A 21,815-nucleotide genomic window follows, 5' to 3' on the forward strand; every position below is an offset into this window, starting at 1 on the left:
TCCCAAATTAATCAGTGCATCCACACCAGCAGCACTGAATCTCCAGCCCTGTTTGACACAGAATAACCAAATTAGAAAATAAAAAATAGCCAAGAAGGTTTGCAGCCCTGGGTTACGTGACAGTGACCTGTCACTCACATTTGGTCATATAACCCAACAAAGCAACAGGCCTTGGTCCAGCCACATAACCTGATGAAGGGCCCAGGATTAGGATGCACCCCTTGCAATGATTTTATACAGGACACAATCACTCATCTAAGATAACAGAAGACATCAGAGCATAGAAGTCAGGGCTGGAGCATCTGGCCCCTCAGATTCAGTTTATCAACATGATTTGGCCAACTTTCCAGTGAAAAGGGGTGGAAAATTTTATTGTTGGTCTACCCCCTCTCCTTTCTTTTCTTCTGTTAAAAACAGAAAAACAGAGAAAAGCAAATGGACTCATATACATTTCCCCTTCAGACAGATGTGCCCTAACATATAAAGTACATTGGCTTGTTGCAGGCTGATTTTCATCCAGTCCAACTGAGTCTGGCCCAGGTGTTTTAATTGTGGGAGCTCTTCATACACAGACAACAGTGCTGGTTCAGCTGCCAGGGCAGTGTAGCTCAAGAACCAGGCATTGATGCTCTGGAGGAGATACTGGGAGCTGCTTGTGGAAATCAGACTAGCTCAGAGAAAGAAAACTCAGGATGATTCCCCTGTCACTGATGATGTTCACTCCCTATGCAGATTTTCTCTCTGGCATTCTGCACCACTGAGCCTTACAAAAATATCTCGCTTATGACAAGCACCATATTGCTTCTTGCATCAAGATGAAAAAATACTCCACTGGGTAAGCAACATGTTATGCTGTCAATGAAAGGAATACTTCTCAAATCCTTTCTGTTACACTGGGTGTCAGTGAGACTGTGAAAATTGGTACAGTCTGCCTCTGTGAGAAAAAAAAGGGTTGCAAGATCATACCCAGAAACAATAAATGCCCCAGGTATTAAGTAAAAACAGCTCTAACCAGTACAAGTTTGTTTGCCAAGTGATAGTATCTGCAGTGTTGGTTGTAGCAATTAAGTCTGCTGAAACATGAAAACAAACACATCCCTCCACCACCTCCAGTTCTCCCCTCTGCAGCAGCGTTTTTGTAAGTTAAAGGGGAATGTTCTCTGGTTGCTGCTGCTTGGAAGGCATATTAAAGCTCACAATCTAGGCTTTAAATAATTTTCTAATAGAATGAGACCTAATGTGGAGAGGGCAGATGGGACAGATTATTTCACTTCTGTTTTCCCATGAAACTTCTGACACAGGCTACTGTTGTAAGTTAGACAGTAGATTAGTTTGACCTCAGGTCTCATTCAGTATGGTAGCTCTTATACTGTTAAACTCTATAAGGTACACTGCTATCAAATTGCTTTTTGCAGCTCTGTCCGGCCCCCTCCTCTTGATGATGTGTGTGGGAAGCCAAGCAAAACGTTCCATTAGTGTTTAGAAAGAGAATTTGAGATATATTTTTCAGTTGTAGGAAAATGTTGTAGGATTTATGACTCGTATAGTGCAGAAATTACTTTACTGGACTGGAATCATGTTATGTATTAATGAATTACCAGGATATGAGTCAGCCTTGGAATAGTTTGAGCAGGAAGGTAGCATTCTTCCATAAACAATAATCTGTTGATAAATCATGCTGAAAGCTGTAATTCAATAGGAATTGTTTTTAAAGAGAATCAGAGAAAGATTGTATGTGTATATCTATTCTCTACTATGGCACATTAATGCCATACTACTGAGCTCAAGCATTCAGTCACACTGATTATGGTCAGATAGCCTTTACCCCGAGTGCTAAACAGAATTGCAATAAAATGACAGCCCTATCCCAGATATTAAAGCATTTCATTTTTGTGTGCTTGCATCCAAACTCCTGGACCTTTCAAAAGTGCCCTGGTTTGATTATTTTCTTCTAGTGACAGTAAAAGCCTAACCTGTTGAAACAAAGGAATGTGATTTTTCTTACGTTATCCATGTTACGAACCACTACTCTTTGTTTCAGTGGCTTGGAGATGAGGCTTTGGGACAGGTGAAATAAAACCAAAAATCTAAGCTCAAATATTGAGTCAGTGGAATGGAGGAGTGTCTTCTGGGGTTTTGCTGGGCAGAGGAATTTTGAGGCATATTTGCAAATGATGGTGTTGGTGTTTCCAGAGGGATACCTGCTGGGGTTCTGCAGAGGCCAGCCTTTCTGGGAAGGGTTTTTAAGCGAGCCTTTGAGGCAGAGCCAGAGAACAGCAATTCTTGTGTATATTCAGTGGTCCCTTGACTTCAGCAAGAGCTTGAAGCAAGCTGGGAATGCACAGGTCCACGGGAAGTGAAGGGAAGGGCTGCATTTGAGTTCTCAGCTGAAAACTGAAACTGTGTTGTTGTACTTGCTCTTTCAGCACCATCAAATAACACCAGGCATGTTTTCACCCAGACTAGTCCCTTGTTCCTTCAAGAGGTCTCACTAGCAGCTGCTACTGCAGGGTGATAGAGACAACACCTTAGCAACCTGAACAGTTTTCTCTTTTCAAAAATATGGCTAAAAACCAAGTATATTGCAGGAATATTCCTTCCTTGATACAGACAGGGTAAAGCTTTTATTATGTTCTCCTCAGGCTGTTAAGCTGCTCTTACAGAGTTTCTGTGTAAATAGTGGCTTGAGCAGAGTGGAGACTAGTAAACATATTTATGTTTGTAGGAAAACAAATAAACCTGCCTGAAGATTCTTTAATATAACTCTTTTGATATATGGCTTCTCATTCCCCAAGCTCTTGATGTAGTAACACAATTTATTCCTATAATAGTAGTAGATAACTCAGCTTGCCTTTGCCTTGGGAAATGATTGATACTGGAAAATTTTACATTTGCTTATAAAACCCTGGCAATGTCTTGATAAAAGTACTTCTTTTCTTAAAAAAAAAAACACTGGAAAAGAATTGACTTTAATTGCATTTTAGATTATCCTAGCAAAACAATGGTAAGAGGATAAATGTAATAGGAGCCAAAGCCAATTGCCTCCTGCTGGGTTCCTGAGATTACCAGAGGAACCTGGGTACAACAAAGCCCTCAAGTAATGGAGAGGGATGGGGAGGAGCTGGGACAGGTAAGCATGGGCCCAAGAACAAGGGTAATGTCTGGAACGTCTAAGCATTGACACAACTTCTGTCTCCAAATTCAAGATGTTCTTCACACAGAAAATTAGGCTTTTGCCTTTCTGGTCACAGTCTCTCTTTCACTTCATGTCACAGCAGATTCAGATCTCAAAGCCTGGAGGAGCTTGTGTTGCTGGGAAGTGTCCACATAGAGAAATACAAATTGGCTCAAGAGGATCTTTATTTTCATACCATAAATACTTCTGTTTCAAAATTCTATGTCAAAGACAATCTGTACCTAATGTGAGGGAGCTACAAAACAAATAAATTCAGTGTCAGTGATGTGTTGAGGATGGTGTTCCCCACTCCTGCCAAGCAATGCATTTGTTGGCACAAGTGCACCTTTCACAGAGCAGTGAAGATGTGCTTGCACAGATTGGTCCTTGAAATGCTCATCCATTGGAAAGAGCTGTTATCCAAGGTGCCCACAGTGCTCCACCTTCATTGGTGTCAACATACAGAACAGCTTTGTCTTTACCAAAAATGCTGCTGGCTGTTGCTGCACTTGGCATTCTGCAGACCAAGCATTCAGGGGGTACAGGTTTGAATCAGGCTCGTTTATCACAGCTTTCTTGACCTTTCTCTGTTTTGCCATTGCTGAGAAGTTGAAAATGTATTTGGACTTTCTTTGGCCTTCCACCAAGCACTTCCATCTCTTCCTGATGCAATCATGGGAAGATTTCTTCTGTAACTCCTGTGATGTGACAAAATGCTTAGCTTAACTCATTTCCTATTGATTTTAAAAGTAATAGGTTATAAAAATTAATTATACCATTAAGTGTACATAGGTATTTTTTAAACTATTAGCTTTGGATGTTAGAAGATAATGGTGCTTTGCTCAGGTTCAGATCCCTATAGTGCATTTTTACATGTTTTAAAAATCATTTGTAAATCCTCTTAAAAATTGTTATTCACAAATATAGCAGTATAGAGAAAAGACAAGGTGAAAAAACAGCCGTGAGCTTATTGTGAGGTTAAGTGTGATGTGCTCAACAGAGAAAAGCAGTACCAATTTGAAATCTTCCCTTCCAAATGCCTTTATAGAACACCTCCCTGGGCTCATTTTGTGTCTGTGACCTTGCACAGACTTACTAATTTTATACCATTGTGTTTAGGCATTAGTAGGTTTCTTCCCTGTTCCATAAGAGACCAGTCAAACTTTCTTACCTGCCAAAAAAAAAAAAAATTTCTTTTTTTATCTTTTCAATATGAAAGTATCTGCAGAGCTGTCTCTGGTGACCAGCATTGGTTTTCTCATTCTTCTGTCTGCTAGGACAGCTGACCAAATTCAGAATTGAGCTCAGATGAAGAGTCAGAGGGAATCTTGGCTTGGCACTTGAGGCCAGGCACCTTTCCCTCCTCAGCAGTCACATGGTGAAAAGTTGGCACTTCTGTTCCCCAACTCTGCTTGCAGGACTGAGATTTAGCAAGTAGTTTTTCTCAGCCATGTCTAAATATTAGAAAAATATTTTATCTGCCAAAATTGAATTTATCAGGTAATCCTCTACTGTTATTCTGGTTTTAAGTTTGGTGCTGCCCCAAAAAATATCAGATGGTGAGGTCTTCCATGCTGCTGCAAGGAAACATATCAGAATTTTTTTTTTTTTTTAATTTTTTTTTTAATTTTTTTTTTTTTTTTTTTTTTGTCCAACAGGAGAGAAATAATAATATAATAATAGTAGTGCTGATAATGATGATGTATTTCATTATAGAAAAAGCCTTGGTCCAAATCCTAGCACCTACAGTCAAAGAAGCCCCTTGTGGGAGAGAAGGAGGTTGTGGATTCTGCGTGGAAGAAACACTACATAGGGAATTTTTGAAAGAAACTGAAAAGAGAAGGGAAAATTAATGTGTTGCTACGTGAGATTACATAAAGCTCTCTTGGAAGAGTTCCTAAAGAAAAGATGTGTTTGCTGTGGAGAGGGAGCAAAGAATCTAGGCCTACAATTTTATTGCCAAGTCTTGTTTTTTAACCTGCTTCCCTTTTGTTTGGAAACCCCAGAGATAGCACAGTGGTTCACAGAAAGTGCAACTGGTCTCTTTTGATAAGGTCTGATAGCAGAGATAAAGGGAGCAAGCTGCCATTTGCCTTTAAAGACCTTCCCAAGTGTACTGTCTTGCTCTTCCTAAAAGCAGTTCCCTTTGCTTTAAGGTCTAGGTAAATAGTGGGAAAGCAGCTGCTGTGATGTTAATGAGGGTGATGAGTTTGCTGGGTGAAGAGTGGTCCCCTCGGTGCTTAGCATCAAAGAAGGATCTGCCTGCTGCAGTTCCTCTGACACCCAAGGGGCCAATGAAGGATTGCTGTCTTTTGAACTGAGGTGAATTCACAGGAATTAGGAGAGGCAGCCAGCCAGCCCAAGGGAGCTGCTTAGTTGGAATCATTCCTACTTTCTTGTATGTAACTGTGGCAAGCACTCTTCTCTCCCTCTCAGGATTTTTCATAGAGGTGCACAGGGAGAAATGAAAAACAATTTCTATTTCTGCTCCTTGTTTTTCCTATGTGGAATGTGTTTGGAGAATTGTTTACCTGGGGTGAGTGCTTGGTTGGATTCAGGTGAGGATTGTTTGAGCCTGATGGCCAATCCAACCCACCTGGGGCTGGGCTCTCAAGAGAGGGTCATGAGTTGTGTTGGAGTTAGAGACAGAGTCAGAGAAAGTAGTATGTAGTTTTTGTATCCTCCTTTCATAAAGTATATTGATGTATTTTAGCATAGTTATAATAAAGAAATCATTCAGCCTTCTGAATTGGGTCACACATCAGCATTTCTTCCCATTGGATTTGCCTGCGTTTACAATATGTAACCTCAGGCCGAAGAAAAGAATGCGAGAAATCTAAAAGGAGGTACCTGCTTATTCCTGAAAGGATCAGGTATGCATTGCACTTTCTAAGATAAATTATTCAGCCTTTACAAAATTTAGCAGTTAAAAAGGAGCACACCAATTTAAGCCCTGAAAGTTAAATTGATGGAAAAGATTAAGGGATCTGTTCAGGAAAATACCTAGACAATCCCTTCTGGGACAGGGATGCTTTTGGAGTTTACCAAGCAAAATGCTGGAGGCTGCTTAAGTACAGGAGGTTGGACTAAATGAGTATGAGTATTTAATGATGGCATTAAATATCCTCATTCTATCAAAATAAACATCCAGTTTCTGGATTATGTCTTGGAAGGCACTATTCCATTTCAGACATGCAGCAGAAGTGTGAGAACACACAGTAACAGGAGAAGTCAGTGATGCCCAGATATTCCTTAGAGCAAAATGAGAATACCCAAAATGATAAACAACAGAGGCAGCTGTGGCTCCCTAAACTGCACTGGCACCAGAGCTATATGGAGTGCTCATACTGCATTTGGTACTGTATGAGGACACAGAAAGACATGGCCTGTCCTAAGACTGACAGCCCCAGGAGCAGAGATAGGGGGGGGTTATTGAATTTATTGTGGGTACAGGTAAGCTGGCAGGAAAATGAAAACAAGCTGTTTCCAGGATCTCAATATACTGAATAAAAACATTCAGACAGGATCCTGAGGCTGTGATGTAGAATGAGGCAGTTGTTAACATTTGTCTTTTGTACAGCTATATACTGTGTGCCTATCCCTGAAGCTGAGTAGCAGTCACTTCATTGTGTACTGCTAAATCCTTCAAATACCTCCTCAGTGGGATGCTTACATAATAAGTCACAGGTTTCTAATTATTTATTGCCTCTGTCTTGGACATATGCTGCAGGTTTCTTTTGCTGTTTATATACATTTATTTGTTTTATTACTTCTTTGCATTCCAACAAATCATTTCTAATAAAAAGCACATTTCCTTGCAAACAGAATCAATTTCCTTCAGAAGTCTTTCAGCCCCTGATTAGTGGGTTACTTTTGGTCTTCACTAATCACATACTTAACTGTGAGCAATAAAGTTCTTAAATAAATAAATGCTTTGGTCCAAGTCAACATGAGTCGTAATGGACAGTTTCCCACTCAAATTTCTGAACTACAAGATGAGACCGTGCTACCTGGGCACTTAGCACTTCCCATTGAAAGTACAGCAATTAATGCCAGATCTGTTTTTTTCTGCAGGTCATTAGGTATGTTATTAACAATTAAGTCTCAGCAGCAAGATGATTGCAGCTCAGTAATGCAGTGGGAAGTCTAAATGGGTGTGGGTTTTCAATTACTTTTAAAGGCCTGGGGTTATGGCTATTTTTTTCTCCCTTGCTACTCCAGAAGGACTCAGTGGGAAGGTAACGAAGTAGAAGATTTGTACATTACTACATCTTTCCCTGCTTCCTTTTCATTGGCTTTACTTTTTGTGGGCTGTGAAACTTAAGGAGAAGTTAGCTGTAAGCCATTCCTCCTGGTCAGGGTTGGCCACGTATTAAAGAGCTCCACGCTCACACGGAGGATGCATTTTTACTGACTGTGAACAGGGCTAAGTCACTGTGGATCAAAAAACTTGAGATGTGGTGGAAACCCCATCACATGGCTGCTGCAGCAAAACAATGCCTTCCCAGCCTTGAATTTAAACCAGCATTTGTTGGGGAACATAGCTTGAATCATGACTCCCTGTGGTGCAGCAACCACTCAGATTAAGATATGTGGTTTCCCTAATGTCTGTCAAATATTGTTGGAAACCAGGCTGGCTTGGCCCTGAGGTGAACAACATTACATGGGTGGTATCAGTTCCCCACAGAAATTGGAGGTGGGGGCAGGAGAAGACAGAATATAACTTTCAGCCAAAATACATACAAAAAAAAAGCATTAGTGTTTATTTTAAAAACATCATGTAACACTTCTTTCGAGTTTCTATGTATGTGTGCTTAATGAATGAGAACAAGGAAAGGCTCTGTTTCTCAGAGGAGCCGATAACTTGGAAAGCTGAGAAAGGTGAACACAAAACATTCTGACTAAAACTTGAGTTTGGCTTGTGTGCATGGCCTGGGGTGCTCCACACTGAGTCCACATTTTTAATATCAAAAATAACTGGTTTTGTCTGATCTACCAGCGTTCAGGGTGTCATCAGTCACTTCTACGGATGAAGGAGCTGATAGTAGAGATAGATATATCCTTTTATTTTTATTGTGCATTCAATTTCTTAGTAAAAAATATTTCTTTCCTGTTTAACTTCTATTTGAAATAGCATATCTAAATTTAGTTTATCTATGTTGCAAATATGCAGTTATCTAGTGTATACTTCATGTCTTGCCTCAATGAATGCAGACAAATCAAATATAAGATGGGTTTTTTGCTCACAGTGTCCAGAGTCGTTACAGTCTGCTCTGCTCCCCATGCCTGTTACAGGTTTTGTTGATTGCCTTTGAGCTACTCCTGTCTTGTTCTCTGTAGCACAAATAGCACCACCAAATAACAGTGATCTCTCCTTGCCACTTTAATTTTCAGATCAGGTGAAAAATACTCCAAGCTCAAGACTAAACCCTTAGGCAGTTATGATATATGACCTGTATTTTGGAAGGAGGCTTCCAGTTTCATAATTTGACCTAGCTACTTAGTGTACATCTCAAGAAAAGCTGTTGAAATTACCATTAGTTTTCTCTAAACAATTTCTTCACTTGATCTTAATATTAACAAAATTACATTAAGGAAAAGAGAGACGGCACAATCCTCATTTTTGAAGTGATTTTTAGTGTGAGATTGGGAAGCTGGGCCTTGAATTCTTCCGTTTTCTAACCACAACCCTCAAATCACACCTCTCTGCAAGTGAGTTTTGCACATGTGCATTCTGTCAGACAGTCACAGCAGTTCCTGCACCAGTTTGCAGTTCTAAAACATCTCTAAATCCAGCAGGATTTACCAGTCTCACCTAGGTGTGTCTAGTGCTGGGCTGCTTGTTTGTAATGCTGATGGTTTTTTTGGAAATGTCCTGCTTTATGCTTTGATTTCCTGATTGCTGGTTACTTTTAATCACTGTGAAATTTATTTTAGAGCAAAGACAATCAGGAGTACAGGGTAGTGTGTCTGAAGGCTGGGAACAGAGCACAGAAAGGAGCCTTTCACTTCAGAGCTGCTGGTTGGAATCCAGCTCAGGTCCAGGCTTAGCAAAAATCACCCCTGTGTGATGGCTTCTGGGTGCCCTGCGCTCGACATCCACAAATGAGTCAGTGTCCACATCACACAAACCACAGAACAATTGGTGCTACTGTAATTGGGAGTCTAGTGGCAGCACCAGTGGAAAGGGCAGGGACTTGAATGAGCATGGAAAATGAGCTGCTTTATTCCCTGCTCCCTCAGGTCACCTTTGAGACACATCTGTTTGAGGAAACTTAGAAGAAATTCGATCTCTGGTAGCTCCCTTCTGGAGATAGAAGAATTTACTTTGCAGTACTGACAATCTGACACCCACTAAAAAACTTTACGTTCAAGAAAAATAAAGATCATTATGGGATCGTTTAACATGGGAAAGCCTGAACTTAAAAAAAAAAAACAAAAAAAAAAAACCCCAATGTATGATTGAAAAATCAACAATAAAATCCAAATGCTGACTTGAAATAATAGGAACCTAGCCAAACTAATATTATAGAGCATGGCAACCACTGCCAAAGATTGCTTTCCTCAAAACCCCAGGGAAATCCTGCTCTTTTATTAAACCATTGAACGATCTCTTCTAGTTGAATCCATTTGAGGGAAAAATTAAGGAGTGTTTCCTCAAACATTCTTTTTGGAGGTGAGAACATGGATTGCTAGAAGAGATATTGGACTTTATTCAGCCTGAGATGATTCTTTGATATGTTGGAAACTGGGACTGGAAGGAGAGCTGCCAGCAGCACAGGGCACCATGAAGAGAAGTCTGGCCATGCCAGTGTGCCCATGAATCCACGGTGGAGCCTGGAAAAGACCTTTGGAGGTCACCTGCTCCAACCCCTGAACTTGACACTTCCGCTGGGTCAGCTGTGAATTTGGGAGCTCCTTTCTTAGCTTTTATATGTATCATTAGTATTCCTAAATAAAAGCTGGCAGGAAACTAATTGTGTACTACCAGCAGTGAATTTAGCCCTGTAGTCCCTGTAAGCCTCAAACAGCTCCACTGTGAAGACACCTCTTAACCTGCTGAAATGACACAGTCACCTATGCTGATTGCAGAGGTGAATGTGGCATGAATTTTTGGCTAAGTGAAATTTAAAAAATGTGTTTAATGTCAGATAAGTTCGTTAGCAAATCTGAAATGTTCAGAGACAGCTTGGACTGCATGTGAATTTATGCCAAATGCAACCAAAAATAGAACCTTAAGTTGAAGTTTTCCACTGCAGTTCTTCAATGCCACAACATTTTGAGTTTTCCTTTTAAAACAGTTTAAAAATTTAATCTAAATAACTTTAAATCATTTTAAGAGCACCTCAGACCCAGGAAGTTAATTTATAAGTATTTATTTTGGGGTGGGGTGGTGGGGGGGGGAATTCAGAGCAGCACAATTCCTAAATGTTTGTGTGTTTGAGTGTGTACATGGTGGTGGGACTGTTACCTGCCACATCTCTGCTTTTCTGGTTTTTGACTTGTCTTAAGTAGATGAGGAGATAAGAAATTTTGTAGATTTGCTTGTACAAAGGAGACAGGGTTTAGATCCCCATGTTTGTTCCCTGTTGTTGCAGTAAAGCAGGATTTAAAGTCAAATTCCCAACTCTGTGGTGTCTTGTGAGATACCTGTGTCATGAGGGTGGTGGGAAATAAGCACATCCTTTGAAGCTAAATATGGAGAGGTATTGTGAAGCACCACAGAGGTGTGAAGGCCAGCTTCAAAATTCCTGGGAGCCTGGAAATAACATCATCCAGAGCACAGATTTCAGAGTTAAAAAAAAAAAAAAAAGGGAGGATTTCAGCATCCCGTATCACACCACTAGTTCCTTGTAGTGAAGAGTATGTGGTGAATATTTTTGCCTTTTCTATGACAAGTGCTGAATTCCTCAGGGGGCTGGTGATTGTGCAGAAAGCTGGGTCCCTCCCTGCCTGCCTCAGCTGGGAGCAGCCAGGGCTGAGGCTCAGCCAGGGGAGCCTGCCCCAGGGCTTCCCTTGTTCCAGCAGGATGCTGAATGCAGCAGCAGGAGCAGGCTGCGGGGTTTCAAGGGTGAAAAAGGGAGCAGAAATGCATTTGGCCATCCTGAGTGCCTGGTAGTTGGCAAGCAGTGGCCGCATCATCAGGCAGACTGTTCTTCCATGGCAAAGAGGGGAGTGCATCCTCCTTAATGGGAAGAAAAATGAGCATTATATGCAGCAACACAAAGTTCTGCATGGGAAAGCATTACATAAACACTATGGACTAAATTAGTGCAGGATAAGATCACTGTTCAGAAATTGGTTCTGAAAAAGAGAGTCCCAAGGTAAGTTGGAGGCCAGAAAATGAACTGCTTTTGTAAATTACCTGCAATTCCACACAGTGAATGAGGTTACACATGAATGAAACCATGATGTATGATTTGGCTTCTTAAGCATTAAAAATCCTTTAAACTATAGCTGCAGTGTTCATTCCCGAGTGTTTTTACTTTGTGTATTTATTTAGAGAAAGCTGAAACAGTTTGCCATTTATGTGTATTCAAAAGCTGCATATTTCCAAGACTATAAAAGAAACCTTTAAAAGAAATTGCTTTCAGAACTCAAATTATGATATTTTTAAATGGGTTTTAAAATTCATTAAAAATTAAATAGGTGTAAGAAAGAAAAAATCTCAGTTGTCATCTTTTTGTGATTTAATCATAGAAAGTGATTGTGATGCACACATAAAACTGGACAGCACAGATTTCTGTTCATCATGTTTATTTCCTTTTATGTTATGCATTTGCCTGAGCAGTTGCTTCCCACATTGTGCATTATCTTCTGTGTGAATGTTTTGAAACATTTAAAGTTGGAGGTCATATAAAATATAGCTGTATGTGTCATTCTAAATTTGTGCATAAACTCTCACACAGATTTGTGTTTGTGTACACATACTGGAAATCTTAATTTTATAGTTCTGGATGGTAAATATTTGTATTTATAATAACAGAATGAGACCTAGAATGCTTAATTAAATGTCAAAACTATGTAAGTAATACTTGGATATAGGAATTGGGTTAGGATCCCCTGAAGTATGGTTGAGTTTTCGGTGTTTTCAAACACCAGCAGCTTTCCAAGCATGCAAAATATGAAAGTCTAAGTTACATTTTGTAATGACGTTGTTCAGGTTTTGTTCTTAAAAACTAGCTCCAGAAAGTGTGGAAGTTGCCATAGGAAGACTATTCCATTCATTTATAACTCAGGAACATGGGAGGAATGAGATTTGTTGAAATAACCACTCTCAAATAATGTCATTGTGTTCAATTTTCTGATGTGTAAGCAGAAAAATTAATCACAGAAGAGAATTTATTTTTTAAAAGATAAATAAATAAAATTAATTCCAGAGTGTTATTTTGCACAGATTGCTGTTTAAGGTACCTTTAATGTTTTCAGCAAGTCCATTCTGTCAGGGCTGCTGTAAAATCAAGCTCCACAGCACCTGCTCAGCAAAGCCTTTGTACTGTTCTGGAAGCAACATGCTCTCAGTTGCTATTTTCATGGCCTGCTGGATGGAAGATGTGTAAGCCAGGGTTTCACATTGCTGAGTAGTGAAAATTAGAGCTGCCTGACTTTTTTGAAGGGGAAGAGATCATATTTTCTTTATTTGGGTGGAATGTGGGCTTTGGACTAATATTTTCTGTGCTAGGTGCAGCCTGTCCATTCCTTGTGGAGGCTTATTCTCCAGCAGTATTTTGCTTAACCCCCTGCAAGTCTGTACAACCCTGCAAGGCAGAGCAGAAGTCTGGGAGCAACTCCCTGTCCTGTTGGGCAAGATGTCAGCATATTGGTCAGTGAAAGAGAGAATTGCTTGATTCAACCTAAAGCTTTTTTCCATCGTGCCACTGACTTCCCCAAAAGCTCCATACTCGCCCAGCCCGGCTAGGTCACTATGATCAGAAGTTAAAGGTTGCCATCTAATGGGGAATGTACATAATACAATCTTCATGGGTTTTTACCAAATTATCTCTTCTTGTTCTTCTCCATGTACCTGTATTTTCTTTACAAGGCACTAGAGGAATGAGAATGATATTTTATTCAGATTTTACATGGGATGGCAAATGATACTATATCAGTAACAAGGCGTTGTGAGAAAATCCAGTCATTCAGTGTAACCTGATTAAATCTGATTCCTTAATGCTTTTTCTATTAATTCAGATATAGATGAGTGCTCCTTTGAAAGGACCTGTGACCACACCTGCATCAACTACCCTGGAAGCTTTGAGTGTCTCTGCCACAAAGGCTACACCTTGTATGGACTGACGCACTGTGGAGGTTTGGAAACTGAGTTTTGCTTACATGTGTATTTGTTTGCTGTGGGAACTGTTTACAGAGCCACACATTCCTTTAGATTAAGGTTTTATAACTCAAGATTATAAGGATATAAAATTTAAATAAACTTTTTTTTTTTTTTTATCATGAGCTGGCTGGGTGTGACTAAAATTTCAGTTTCTCAGATTTGCTGAAGCATTCCCAAGAGAAAAACACCAATGAAAACCAATCCCACCATGTTTTGACCAGAACCTCCAGAGGAGTGAGGTTACTCAAAACTGTAGGGAGGCATCATATGATGGGCAACAAAGAGAATAGGGGAAAGAAGTCAGTTTTGCAAAGTTTATGTATTTTGGCTCTGATAGCATTTGTCCTTACCAGTCTGTGACATAAACTGCCTGTAAAATGCATAACAGAAGGCTGTGGTGGATCTTGCTCTTATCTTCTGGGGACCTGCTTTCAACCTTTTTGGTATGACTGGAAAGAATTGGTGCTGTAATATTTCCTTATGTAGGAGAGGGATATTTTTGAAGTGCAGCATTAGCACAGTGACCAAATTAGAGGTTCAGCTGATGCAGCAGAAACAGATGCTGGTCTCTCACTTCTGAGGGCTGAGCTCACCTGATTTTGCCATGTCAACATGAGACACTGCTAATGGTGTCTCTGCATGGCTTCTTTTCTGGGAGAAAGGTGTAGGGGGTGTATGCTGGTCTCTCTTTTCTGGAGAAGTATCACATGAATTCATGGTAAGAGTAGAAGCAAGAAGGAAGAGAAATAAGAATCCATCTAATAAAGCAGTTTGGAAACAGACCCCACTTGAAAGCAGTTGTGTAAGCAAATTCAGTCTGAAAATTTTTGGGACCTTTGTTATATGAGGTGTAGAGATACAGATCTTCAGTTTCACTGTTAATTCCTTAATGACTTAATGCACTGATTTAGGGAAAGCCTCAAAGTTTGCGGTTCTGCCTCAGTCTTTAATTAACCTTCAGTCTGAGTTCAGCTTCAGCCTTTTCAGTAAGACTGGAGAAGGACCTAAACTCTTACTGGAAATACTCCATGCTGAACTCTGAGAAAAAACATAACTGGATCCAAACCTCCTGCTTTTTTCTGTTATGAGTAGATACAGAGTCACAACTCTAAATCCAGACCTGTCCAGGCCTCAAGTTTTACCACTTAGATCTGTCACTAGTTTTAGTCCTTACATTCTTAATTTTGAGGTCTACCAGTGAGCCAGAGCATCAGGAATTCTGTGTGTCTCCTGTTGATTTGGTGTCATTTCAGCTCATTAAATAAATAAATGTTCTTTCTGGTGGTGGGAAGAGAGGAGATAAGAGATTGACCTTGTTGGCACGAGTATATGAATGATGAATGCATGGACTAAAAAGGATACACCTTATACTGGGGTTAAGTATTTTCTAATATATGAAAAACTGAAAGATTTTCTGTAAAATATCAATGATAACATATACAGCAATTTCTTCACCTTCTTGCAAGCTTTACCTTTAATTTTTATTTGAGGAGTGGAAGCCTAAACTACACTTTAACTGCTTAGTTTTTTTCGAAAGCATCATTTCCTCCTTCACCTGAACTTCTAAAAGAAGCTCTGGGAATCACTGGAGAATTTACCTCCTTGTTTTGCAGAAGTGATGTAATCTCACAGAGGTTAATGCCATTTTTCTGTATAATGCATTGTTGTCCAGATGCTGCAGAGACTTTCGAGCATGTTTTGTATCTTGTGAGTACTTCCAAGAATTTCATTGTAACTGGTCTTGGCAAGTAAAGTGTATTAAATGCATAAATCCTTGGGAGAGTAGGAGCTATACAGTTTAAGGACAAATACATGCAATATGCACTAAAGTTGTTGGGCACTGTCTTTATGCATGTTTATATGGACTCAAATGTAAAAGATACCTTAGAAATAGGTTTCCTTATGCAAGTCGTGTCTTAATGCACAGTATATGTGTGTACACATGGTTAAGACTCTTCACAACTTTAAATGTTTTCAGATATTGATGAATGCAGCATCAGCAATGGAAGCTGTGACTTTGGGTGTCTTAATACCATGGGGAGCTATGAGTGTGTCTGCCCACCTGGAAAGAAGCTGCACTGGAATAAAAAGGACTGTGTTGGTGAGTACGGAAGTGTGACTCAGAGGTGGCAGTTGTGACTGTCACCAAGAGAGGGTGCAAAAGCTTCTGGTTTTGTTTGCATTTTAACAATCTAGATCCCCAAATTAATTTCATAAACTCAGATAACACATGATCCTGTAGAGCTCCATGAGCTAGGATACAATTCTAGGTCGACTAGTGAATGAGCAATGGGTTGGATTTTATTTGTATTGAATGGTTTTTTTTTAAGCTTATGAGTCCATTCACAGAAATCTAAGTATTATTATTATCTTAGGTATTTCATACTTTTGTCCTTAATTTGCCCTCTTCCCATCTCTGTAATGTCAGCTATAACTCTGTTTACCTCTAACATTAATTTAGAATATTCAAAATATTTAACTGTTTACAAGTAGAACATGGTAGGACATAATACCTACATTCCTACAGAGTATGTACAGAACCATACCCCAGTTTTTCAAGTTATTTCTAAAGGTGTCCTATTTCATATAAAGTACTGACACTAGCTGTGTCAAAAGTACTTAACACAATGAACACAAATCCTGAGACCAGAAAAATTTGGTGCTTGCTGCTAGTGCCACTTTGTGGCAGACCTGAATTTCTGTATCCTTTAAATGATGACTTCTTTTTCTGGAGTCTTATTTGAAGCACAGCAAATCTTGATCATGGCTACAGCCAAAGTATTTTCTGTGAGATTTTCATTTTGGTTTTTTTAATTTTTAATGAGAATGGCATACCTGGGGTTTTCCCTGGTCGAATTTTTTAGCCACAAATAACTTCTCATAAGCACATTTGGGGATGATGCCTAATACCTAATTGGGAGCAAGACAGAACAAGAAAAAGAGGGATCTCCCTTCAGGGAATCTCTGTTCATACTGAGAGAAAGCACTGCTTAATCTGGAGCAGAGAGCACTGCACTGGCCTCATGTGATCATGCAATTGTAGCATTTTTTACATGGATACAGCAGTATGGAAAGCACTTTATAACCAAGGTTGGGGGCGGGGTGGTGAGAGCATCAAGCTGAATTCCAGCCTTTGCCTCCATGTTCTTCCTAAGCACAATTAAGTGCTTCACTTTCCTGCTTACCTGGCTATTACCTTCCCTGCTATGTAGAGAACTAAGCATTGTGACAGCAAGAAATAGCTCTCTGTGGTTTTTTGTTATCCACTAGGTCTCCCTTGCCATATACCAGTTATTCCTCTGGAAAGGATTTTGTAAGTTAGCAGCTGGAAATGAAATTTTAGGAGGTCTGGTATGAAGTTAGACTCCTTGTGCTATATTCCCTCTCAGCCTTCTAAGAATGCTCTAAGAGGCTGTATTGAAAATATTTTCCTGCTTGTACATTTCTCCTCATTGTTTGTAATGCTCAGCTGGAAGATTGAAATAGAACACCCTTGTCTATTGATACACACTCCAGTATGACTTCAGTGAGGTTTAAAATGAGCATCATCTCCCTGCTGATCACCTGCCTTTATTGCCAACATTTTTGAGAGGAAACTATATTCTAAATTGTTACAAAAGCACAATAAAAAGTGGAAGAATTATATTTAGTGATCCTGAATGCCACATGATTTGGAGACATTTGCAGTAACAGCACCCTCTTTGGCTCAGCAATAGCACTTTGTGCTTTGTTGCCTCCTCAGTCCAAGGAAATAGTTTCTTTAAAGACATCACCACAGCAACATAGAAGACTTAGGAGGAAGATAAGTGAAGAATGATTATTCCCATATCTGAGATGTGAACATCAGGCATGTTTATGGGACTTGTATATATTTATATTTAATGACCAGTGAGGCCAGGAATACGAACCAGCTGGAGGCTGCAGGGACTCTTCCTCTGTGCTCAAGCCAAGTCAGGCAGCACTCATTCCAGCTACTGCTTTGGAACTGCTTGGTTTCATGTTGGCTTTACTGGGCTTTTGCCAAGCCCTGGTAGACCCAAACCCAGTCTGGCTGCTACAGCTCTGGTGTCAGAAGCAAGCCCTACTTCAGTGTAAACTGCTGGCAAGCTGACAGGTAGGAAAAATGACATTTACACTACTACAATCAGCAGTGAGGAAAAACTGTCAGCCAAACCTGTCTTGTAAGGTGAGCAGTTTTGGAAGAAGTAGCAAGAAACAGCTGGAGAAAAATCATGTACCTGAAACAGCATTTCTATGGGGCTGAAGCAAGAACTGCCCTACAGCCACTTGGCTGAGATTTAAGTAGCTGCTGCAGTGTGAAAAAGCTGCTTGAAGAGGTGCCCAGCTGCACTTGGTCAGCAGTCAGTGCAGAGGGAACCCTCTGGGGAAAGGAGGGAGGCAGTGAGGCTTCCTCCCTGTAGGAAGTGATGACATGTGCCAGCTGCAGCCAAGAATGAACCTTGTCATTTGTGAGGGAAAGGATGTACTTAAGTCACACTTCAATCCAAAAGGGTGGCAAATTAAAATAAATGCAGGTTTGTGATTCTCAGTGTCATACCATCTTCTCAGGGTGAAGCATAGAGACTGCTCCAAAAATTAACAACAGCTTAATGTGTTTGCAGCTGAAATACAAGCACTGCCTTACCCAGGTGTGAAGAGCCACTTGTGAGACCTGCAGGGTGCTCTGCATCCTGAGAAGAGAAGCTGGATTTTTCCTTCACATGAGCTGCAGCATGCCTCATGCTGTAGGCACAGATGAGAAATGGCTCTGTGATCTCTGGGTGTGGCACAGGGTCCCTTCTAGCACTGTCTGGGGCATTTCAGCAGTGTCTGAAAGGGCCAGCAGGACTATCCATCTCCATCCTAGCTACCTCACCTCTGCCTGGCTGGGAAGTTTTCTAGCTCCAGAGGCTAGAGCAAGAAGCTAAAGTTAAAAAGTCATTGGGAGTTAGAGAATTAAAAATTACAATTTTAATGGTCATCTAAGTAAACAGAGCACTGTGCACAGTGTGTAGCTGGTCTGTTAAAGAGCTCCAAATCAGAGAAAGGGCATCTCAGGTGATTAGTATTACCTGATGCATCTGAGATCAAGATGAGCACACAGAATTGTGCTCATTGAGCACAAAGATCCGAAAGTGGAGGATAGGAGAGAAAGACTGATATAGAATTTAGGTCTAAAAATGTGAAGTGAGCTTCATTTTCAAATATGAGCTCAACATCCCAGTCCAGATGCTCTCCCTTAATATGTGCTTGTTTCAGAAACCCTGGTATCTGTCATTATGGTTTTTGCCACCTCCTGCCTTTTCTCACCATTGTGTGCACACAAGGTTCTGGGTTGGGCAGTGTCCAATTGTTTTACATTTCTTTATTTTTTTTTCTCCTCAGAGATGGTGAAATGTCTCCCAAATGCCAAACCAGCTCCCAAGGCTCAGCTAGTATGCAGTAAGACAGGAGGCATAGAGAGCTGCTTCCTGTCATGCCCATCCAATACTCTTTTTGTTCCAGGTTTGTGCAAATTATTTGTCCTCTTAGGCCAGGATGTGACTTGCTGACTTTTCTCTGTTAATGTATTCATGATTCTTGCATTCATTTTTTTGTTATGGATAACAGTAAATGAGCAAAACCTCATTATAAATTAAATCAAGAAGAGCTGATTGTCAACTCCACGTGAGAAGTTTGGTCCTTCATTGTTTAATTTGAGATGTCAGTTGAGAGAGTGGGAAAATTCTAACAAAAAGCTGGTATTAAAAAGAACAGGAATTCACTGAAATCAACTGTTATTTTTTGCCTTCCCTTTTGTCACAGCAATGCAATATACAACAATTATTTCTGCACCACCCTGGTTAAGGTGATGTGTCTCTCAGTCTATCTGAGTATTATTTATAAAAAATTGGGCATTTCGTTCCCCTCCCTCCTTTTTTTTTTTTTTTTTTTTATAACCATTTGCTACTGGTAGTTTCCATCTTCACAGTTTTGCAGGGAAGAAGGAGGGGATTGATACTGCTTTTTCATATATGTTCTGGCACAGGATTATTTTTGGGTGTCTACTTTTCATGTTTAGCCTTGGCATTATATGCAGTCAAGCTAACATTTTATTCATATTTTATTTTCAGTTTAGCAGATATTACTGGAACTGTGCATTTCTCTAATTGTAAGCACCAAGACAGAGTTTTATCTCTGTAATATGTAAACACTCTTATGCTTCTGAGTATGCCATTTCTGTTTCTGCCAATAAGTTCTGTTGGAGCGTAAAGCTAAAATTATTATGGAAATGCATGGTTTATTTTCTAAATTACAGGGAAGCAGAATGACTTTGCCATGGACAAACACAAAGTATTTTTTACTTGTGCACAGCTAACCTTGTGCCAAATCACTTACAAAACATATCATTCCAGTGCTGGAAGAAACAAACCTTGCCATCAACACTGCAAAGTGTTGAAGCTTTTTGGCAAAGTATTTCAGCCACTTAAAATCCCAAGTTCTGCACTTAAAATATCTCGTCGTTTAGCAGCATTGAGAAGCTGAAGCCTCGAGTTTGGTGAGGCTGTTGCCCGTGTGCTGACTGTGTTCTGTCCCCCAGACTCGGAGAACAGCTACACGCTGAGCTGCGGCGTCCCCGTGCAGCACGGCAAGACGCAGCCCAGGCGCAACTCCACCCTGCCCAGCTGCTCAGGTGGGTCTGCCCTGCTTGCTCCCCACTCCTGGGCTCAGGAGGGAGGGCATGGATCTCAGGGGATTGCAGGACATCAGGCTCATTCATTGGGTTAGGCAATGGGTAAGGTGTTGCTTCATAACAAAAGGAAAAGCCTTGCGACGGAGTCGAAGCGGTGTAAGATAAAAGTATTTCTTGCAATAATGCAGGAAGATAAAAAAGCAATTCTGTCAATAAAGTGGCGAGATAAAAAAGCAATTCTTCAATGAAAGCTTTGAGGTGTGCAAAATATAACTCTGTGCACGTGTGGTACAGGATCTCTGTAATTCTGTAAGGTTGATTAATTAGTATATCTGGCTGGGGCATCCAATAGCAAATCAGCTACCCCAGCAACACACCCGTGGGTCAGCCCCCTTACGGCTTCTTTGCTGTCTTCTCTTGTTAGGTCTCTTAAGTTCTGATAGAAAATAAGATGTCCTTGCCAGGAATTCTCTTCTTAAGAATAAGGCTAAACAGAATTCCAAGTATGCATTAGTAGGGTTAGCTTATTATTCTAAACTCTAAGAGAAAAGGTAGGAAAAATACCAGGAGCTGTATAACCATGTATTAACAAAGCTACAAATATATTAAAAATGTATAAAAAGTAAAAATTTTGAGGCATCAACGGTAGCCAGTATTCCTTTATGCAGACACTCCTTTTCTGCAGCCTCTCCTTGAGGATGGGCTGTGGAGCTGCAGTGATGTGTGGGTGGCTCTGCGTGGGAGTGCTGCAGGTTTGAGATATGTTCAGTAAAGACTAATATTTAGAATTATTTGCTTTCCATAGTCTAGCAAGGCAATAGTGAGCATATCAAAGTGGGACTTTATCCCAACCTCGGGAGGGACCCAGGAGTAGCACAAGGGTGGGTCCCAGCCCTTCTCTGCAAAGCCATTCCACGGCAGCACAGCCTCTCTTACTGCAAGGGGAAAAGGTTATCCCCCCCATAAAAAGGTTATGAGACTTCCATGAGAAAATACTTCATTTCATTCATCTTTTTCTCAAAAATGGCTGGACTGTTTTTGCAGAGGCATTTCAAATGATTATGGAAGCTGATAGGAAAAAAAATGCAAAAACATCAAGCCTGGCAATATTAGAAACAGCTGAAACAACATCCAGCAGTAAGGAAGAGTCAGCCCACTTTACACATATCTGCTGTACTTCTCTCCCATTTTCCAGTTCTCCAGACATTAATTTCTAATTTATTTGGGATGTGCTAGGAGGTATAGTGCTGTGAAGTGCCACAGCCTGGCAGCAGATGTACCTGCCTGTGGCACAGGATCAGTCCTGGTTCAGCAAAGCCCTACCAAGGAAAGAGGGAACCTCGCTGTGTGCCACCTGGGACCACCCTCCACCTTCTGCAGGGCCAGCAGCTGGCAGGTGACAGCCAGGCCAGTCTTTTCCTCCAGGGACTTTGTGAGGAAATCACCAGCAGCTCCATTTTCTACTCATGGCATTCTCTAAAACAAGACTCTGAATCCTGTCTTGGGTTTAAAGCTGAGGGATAAATCTTGCAAGCCACAGAGTGTGATAGAGGCAGCTCCTTTTGGATGGTTTTCAATTGTCAGCAGCACAGCTCCACTAAATTAACCTTACTGGCACTAGCAGGAGCAGAATT

The 21,815-nt window shown here is 40.5% G+C and overlaps 1 protein-coding gene across 3 annotated transcripts in view; it reads left to right on the forward strand.

Moving 5' to 3' along the window:
• The window catches only part of SCUBE1 (signal peptide, CUB domain and EGF like domain containing 1), a 193,323-nt gene that overhangs the window by 149,880 nt on the left and 21,628 nt on the right, over positions 1-21,815 (forward strand). For all 3 annotated transcript variants that reach the window (XM_021535496.4, XM_085568577.1, XM_085568579.1), the window contains 4 exons: positions 13,367-13,483; positions 15,487-15,609; positions 18,894-19,013; positions 20,089-20,181. In XM_021535496.4, coding sequence (XP_021391171.3) covers positions 13,367-13,483; positions 15,487-15,609; positions 18,894-19,013; positions 20,089-20,181 — 453 coding nt within the window. The remainder of the gene's footprint in view (positions 1-13,366; positions 13,484-15,486; positions 15,610-18,893; positions 19,014-20,088; positions 20,182-21,815) is intronic.

This window comes from Lonchura striata, chromosome 1A (assembly GCF_050655825.1).
Source record: "Lonchura striata isolate lonStrDom1 chromosome 1A, ASM5065582v1, whole genome shotgun sequence".
Lineage (NCBI taxonomy): Eukaryota > Metazoa > Chordata > Aves > Passeriformes > Estrildidae > Lonchura > Lonchura striata.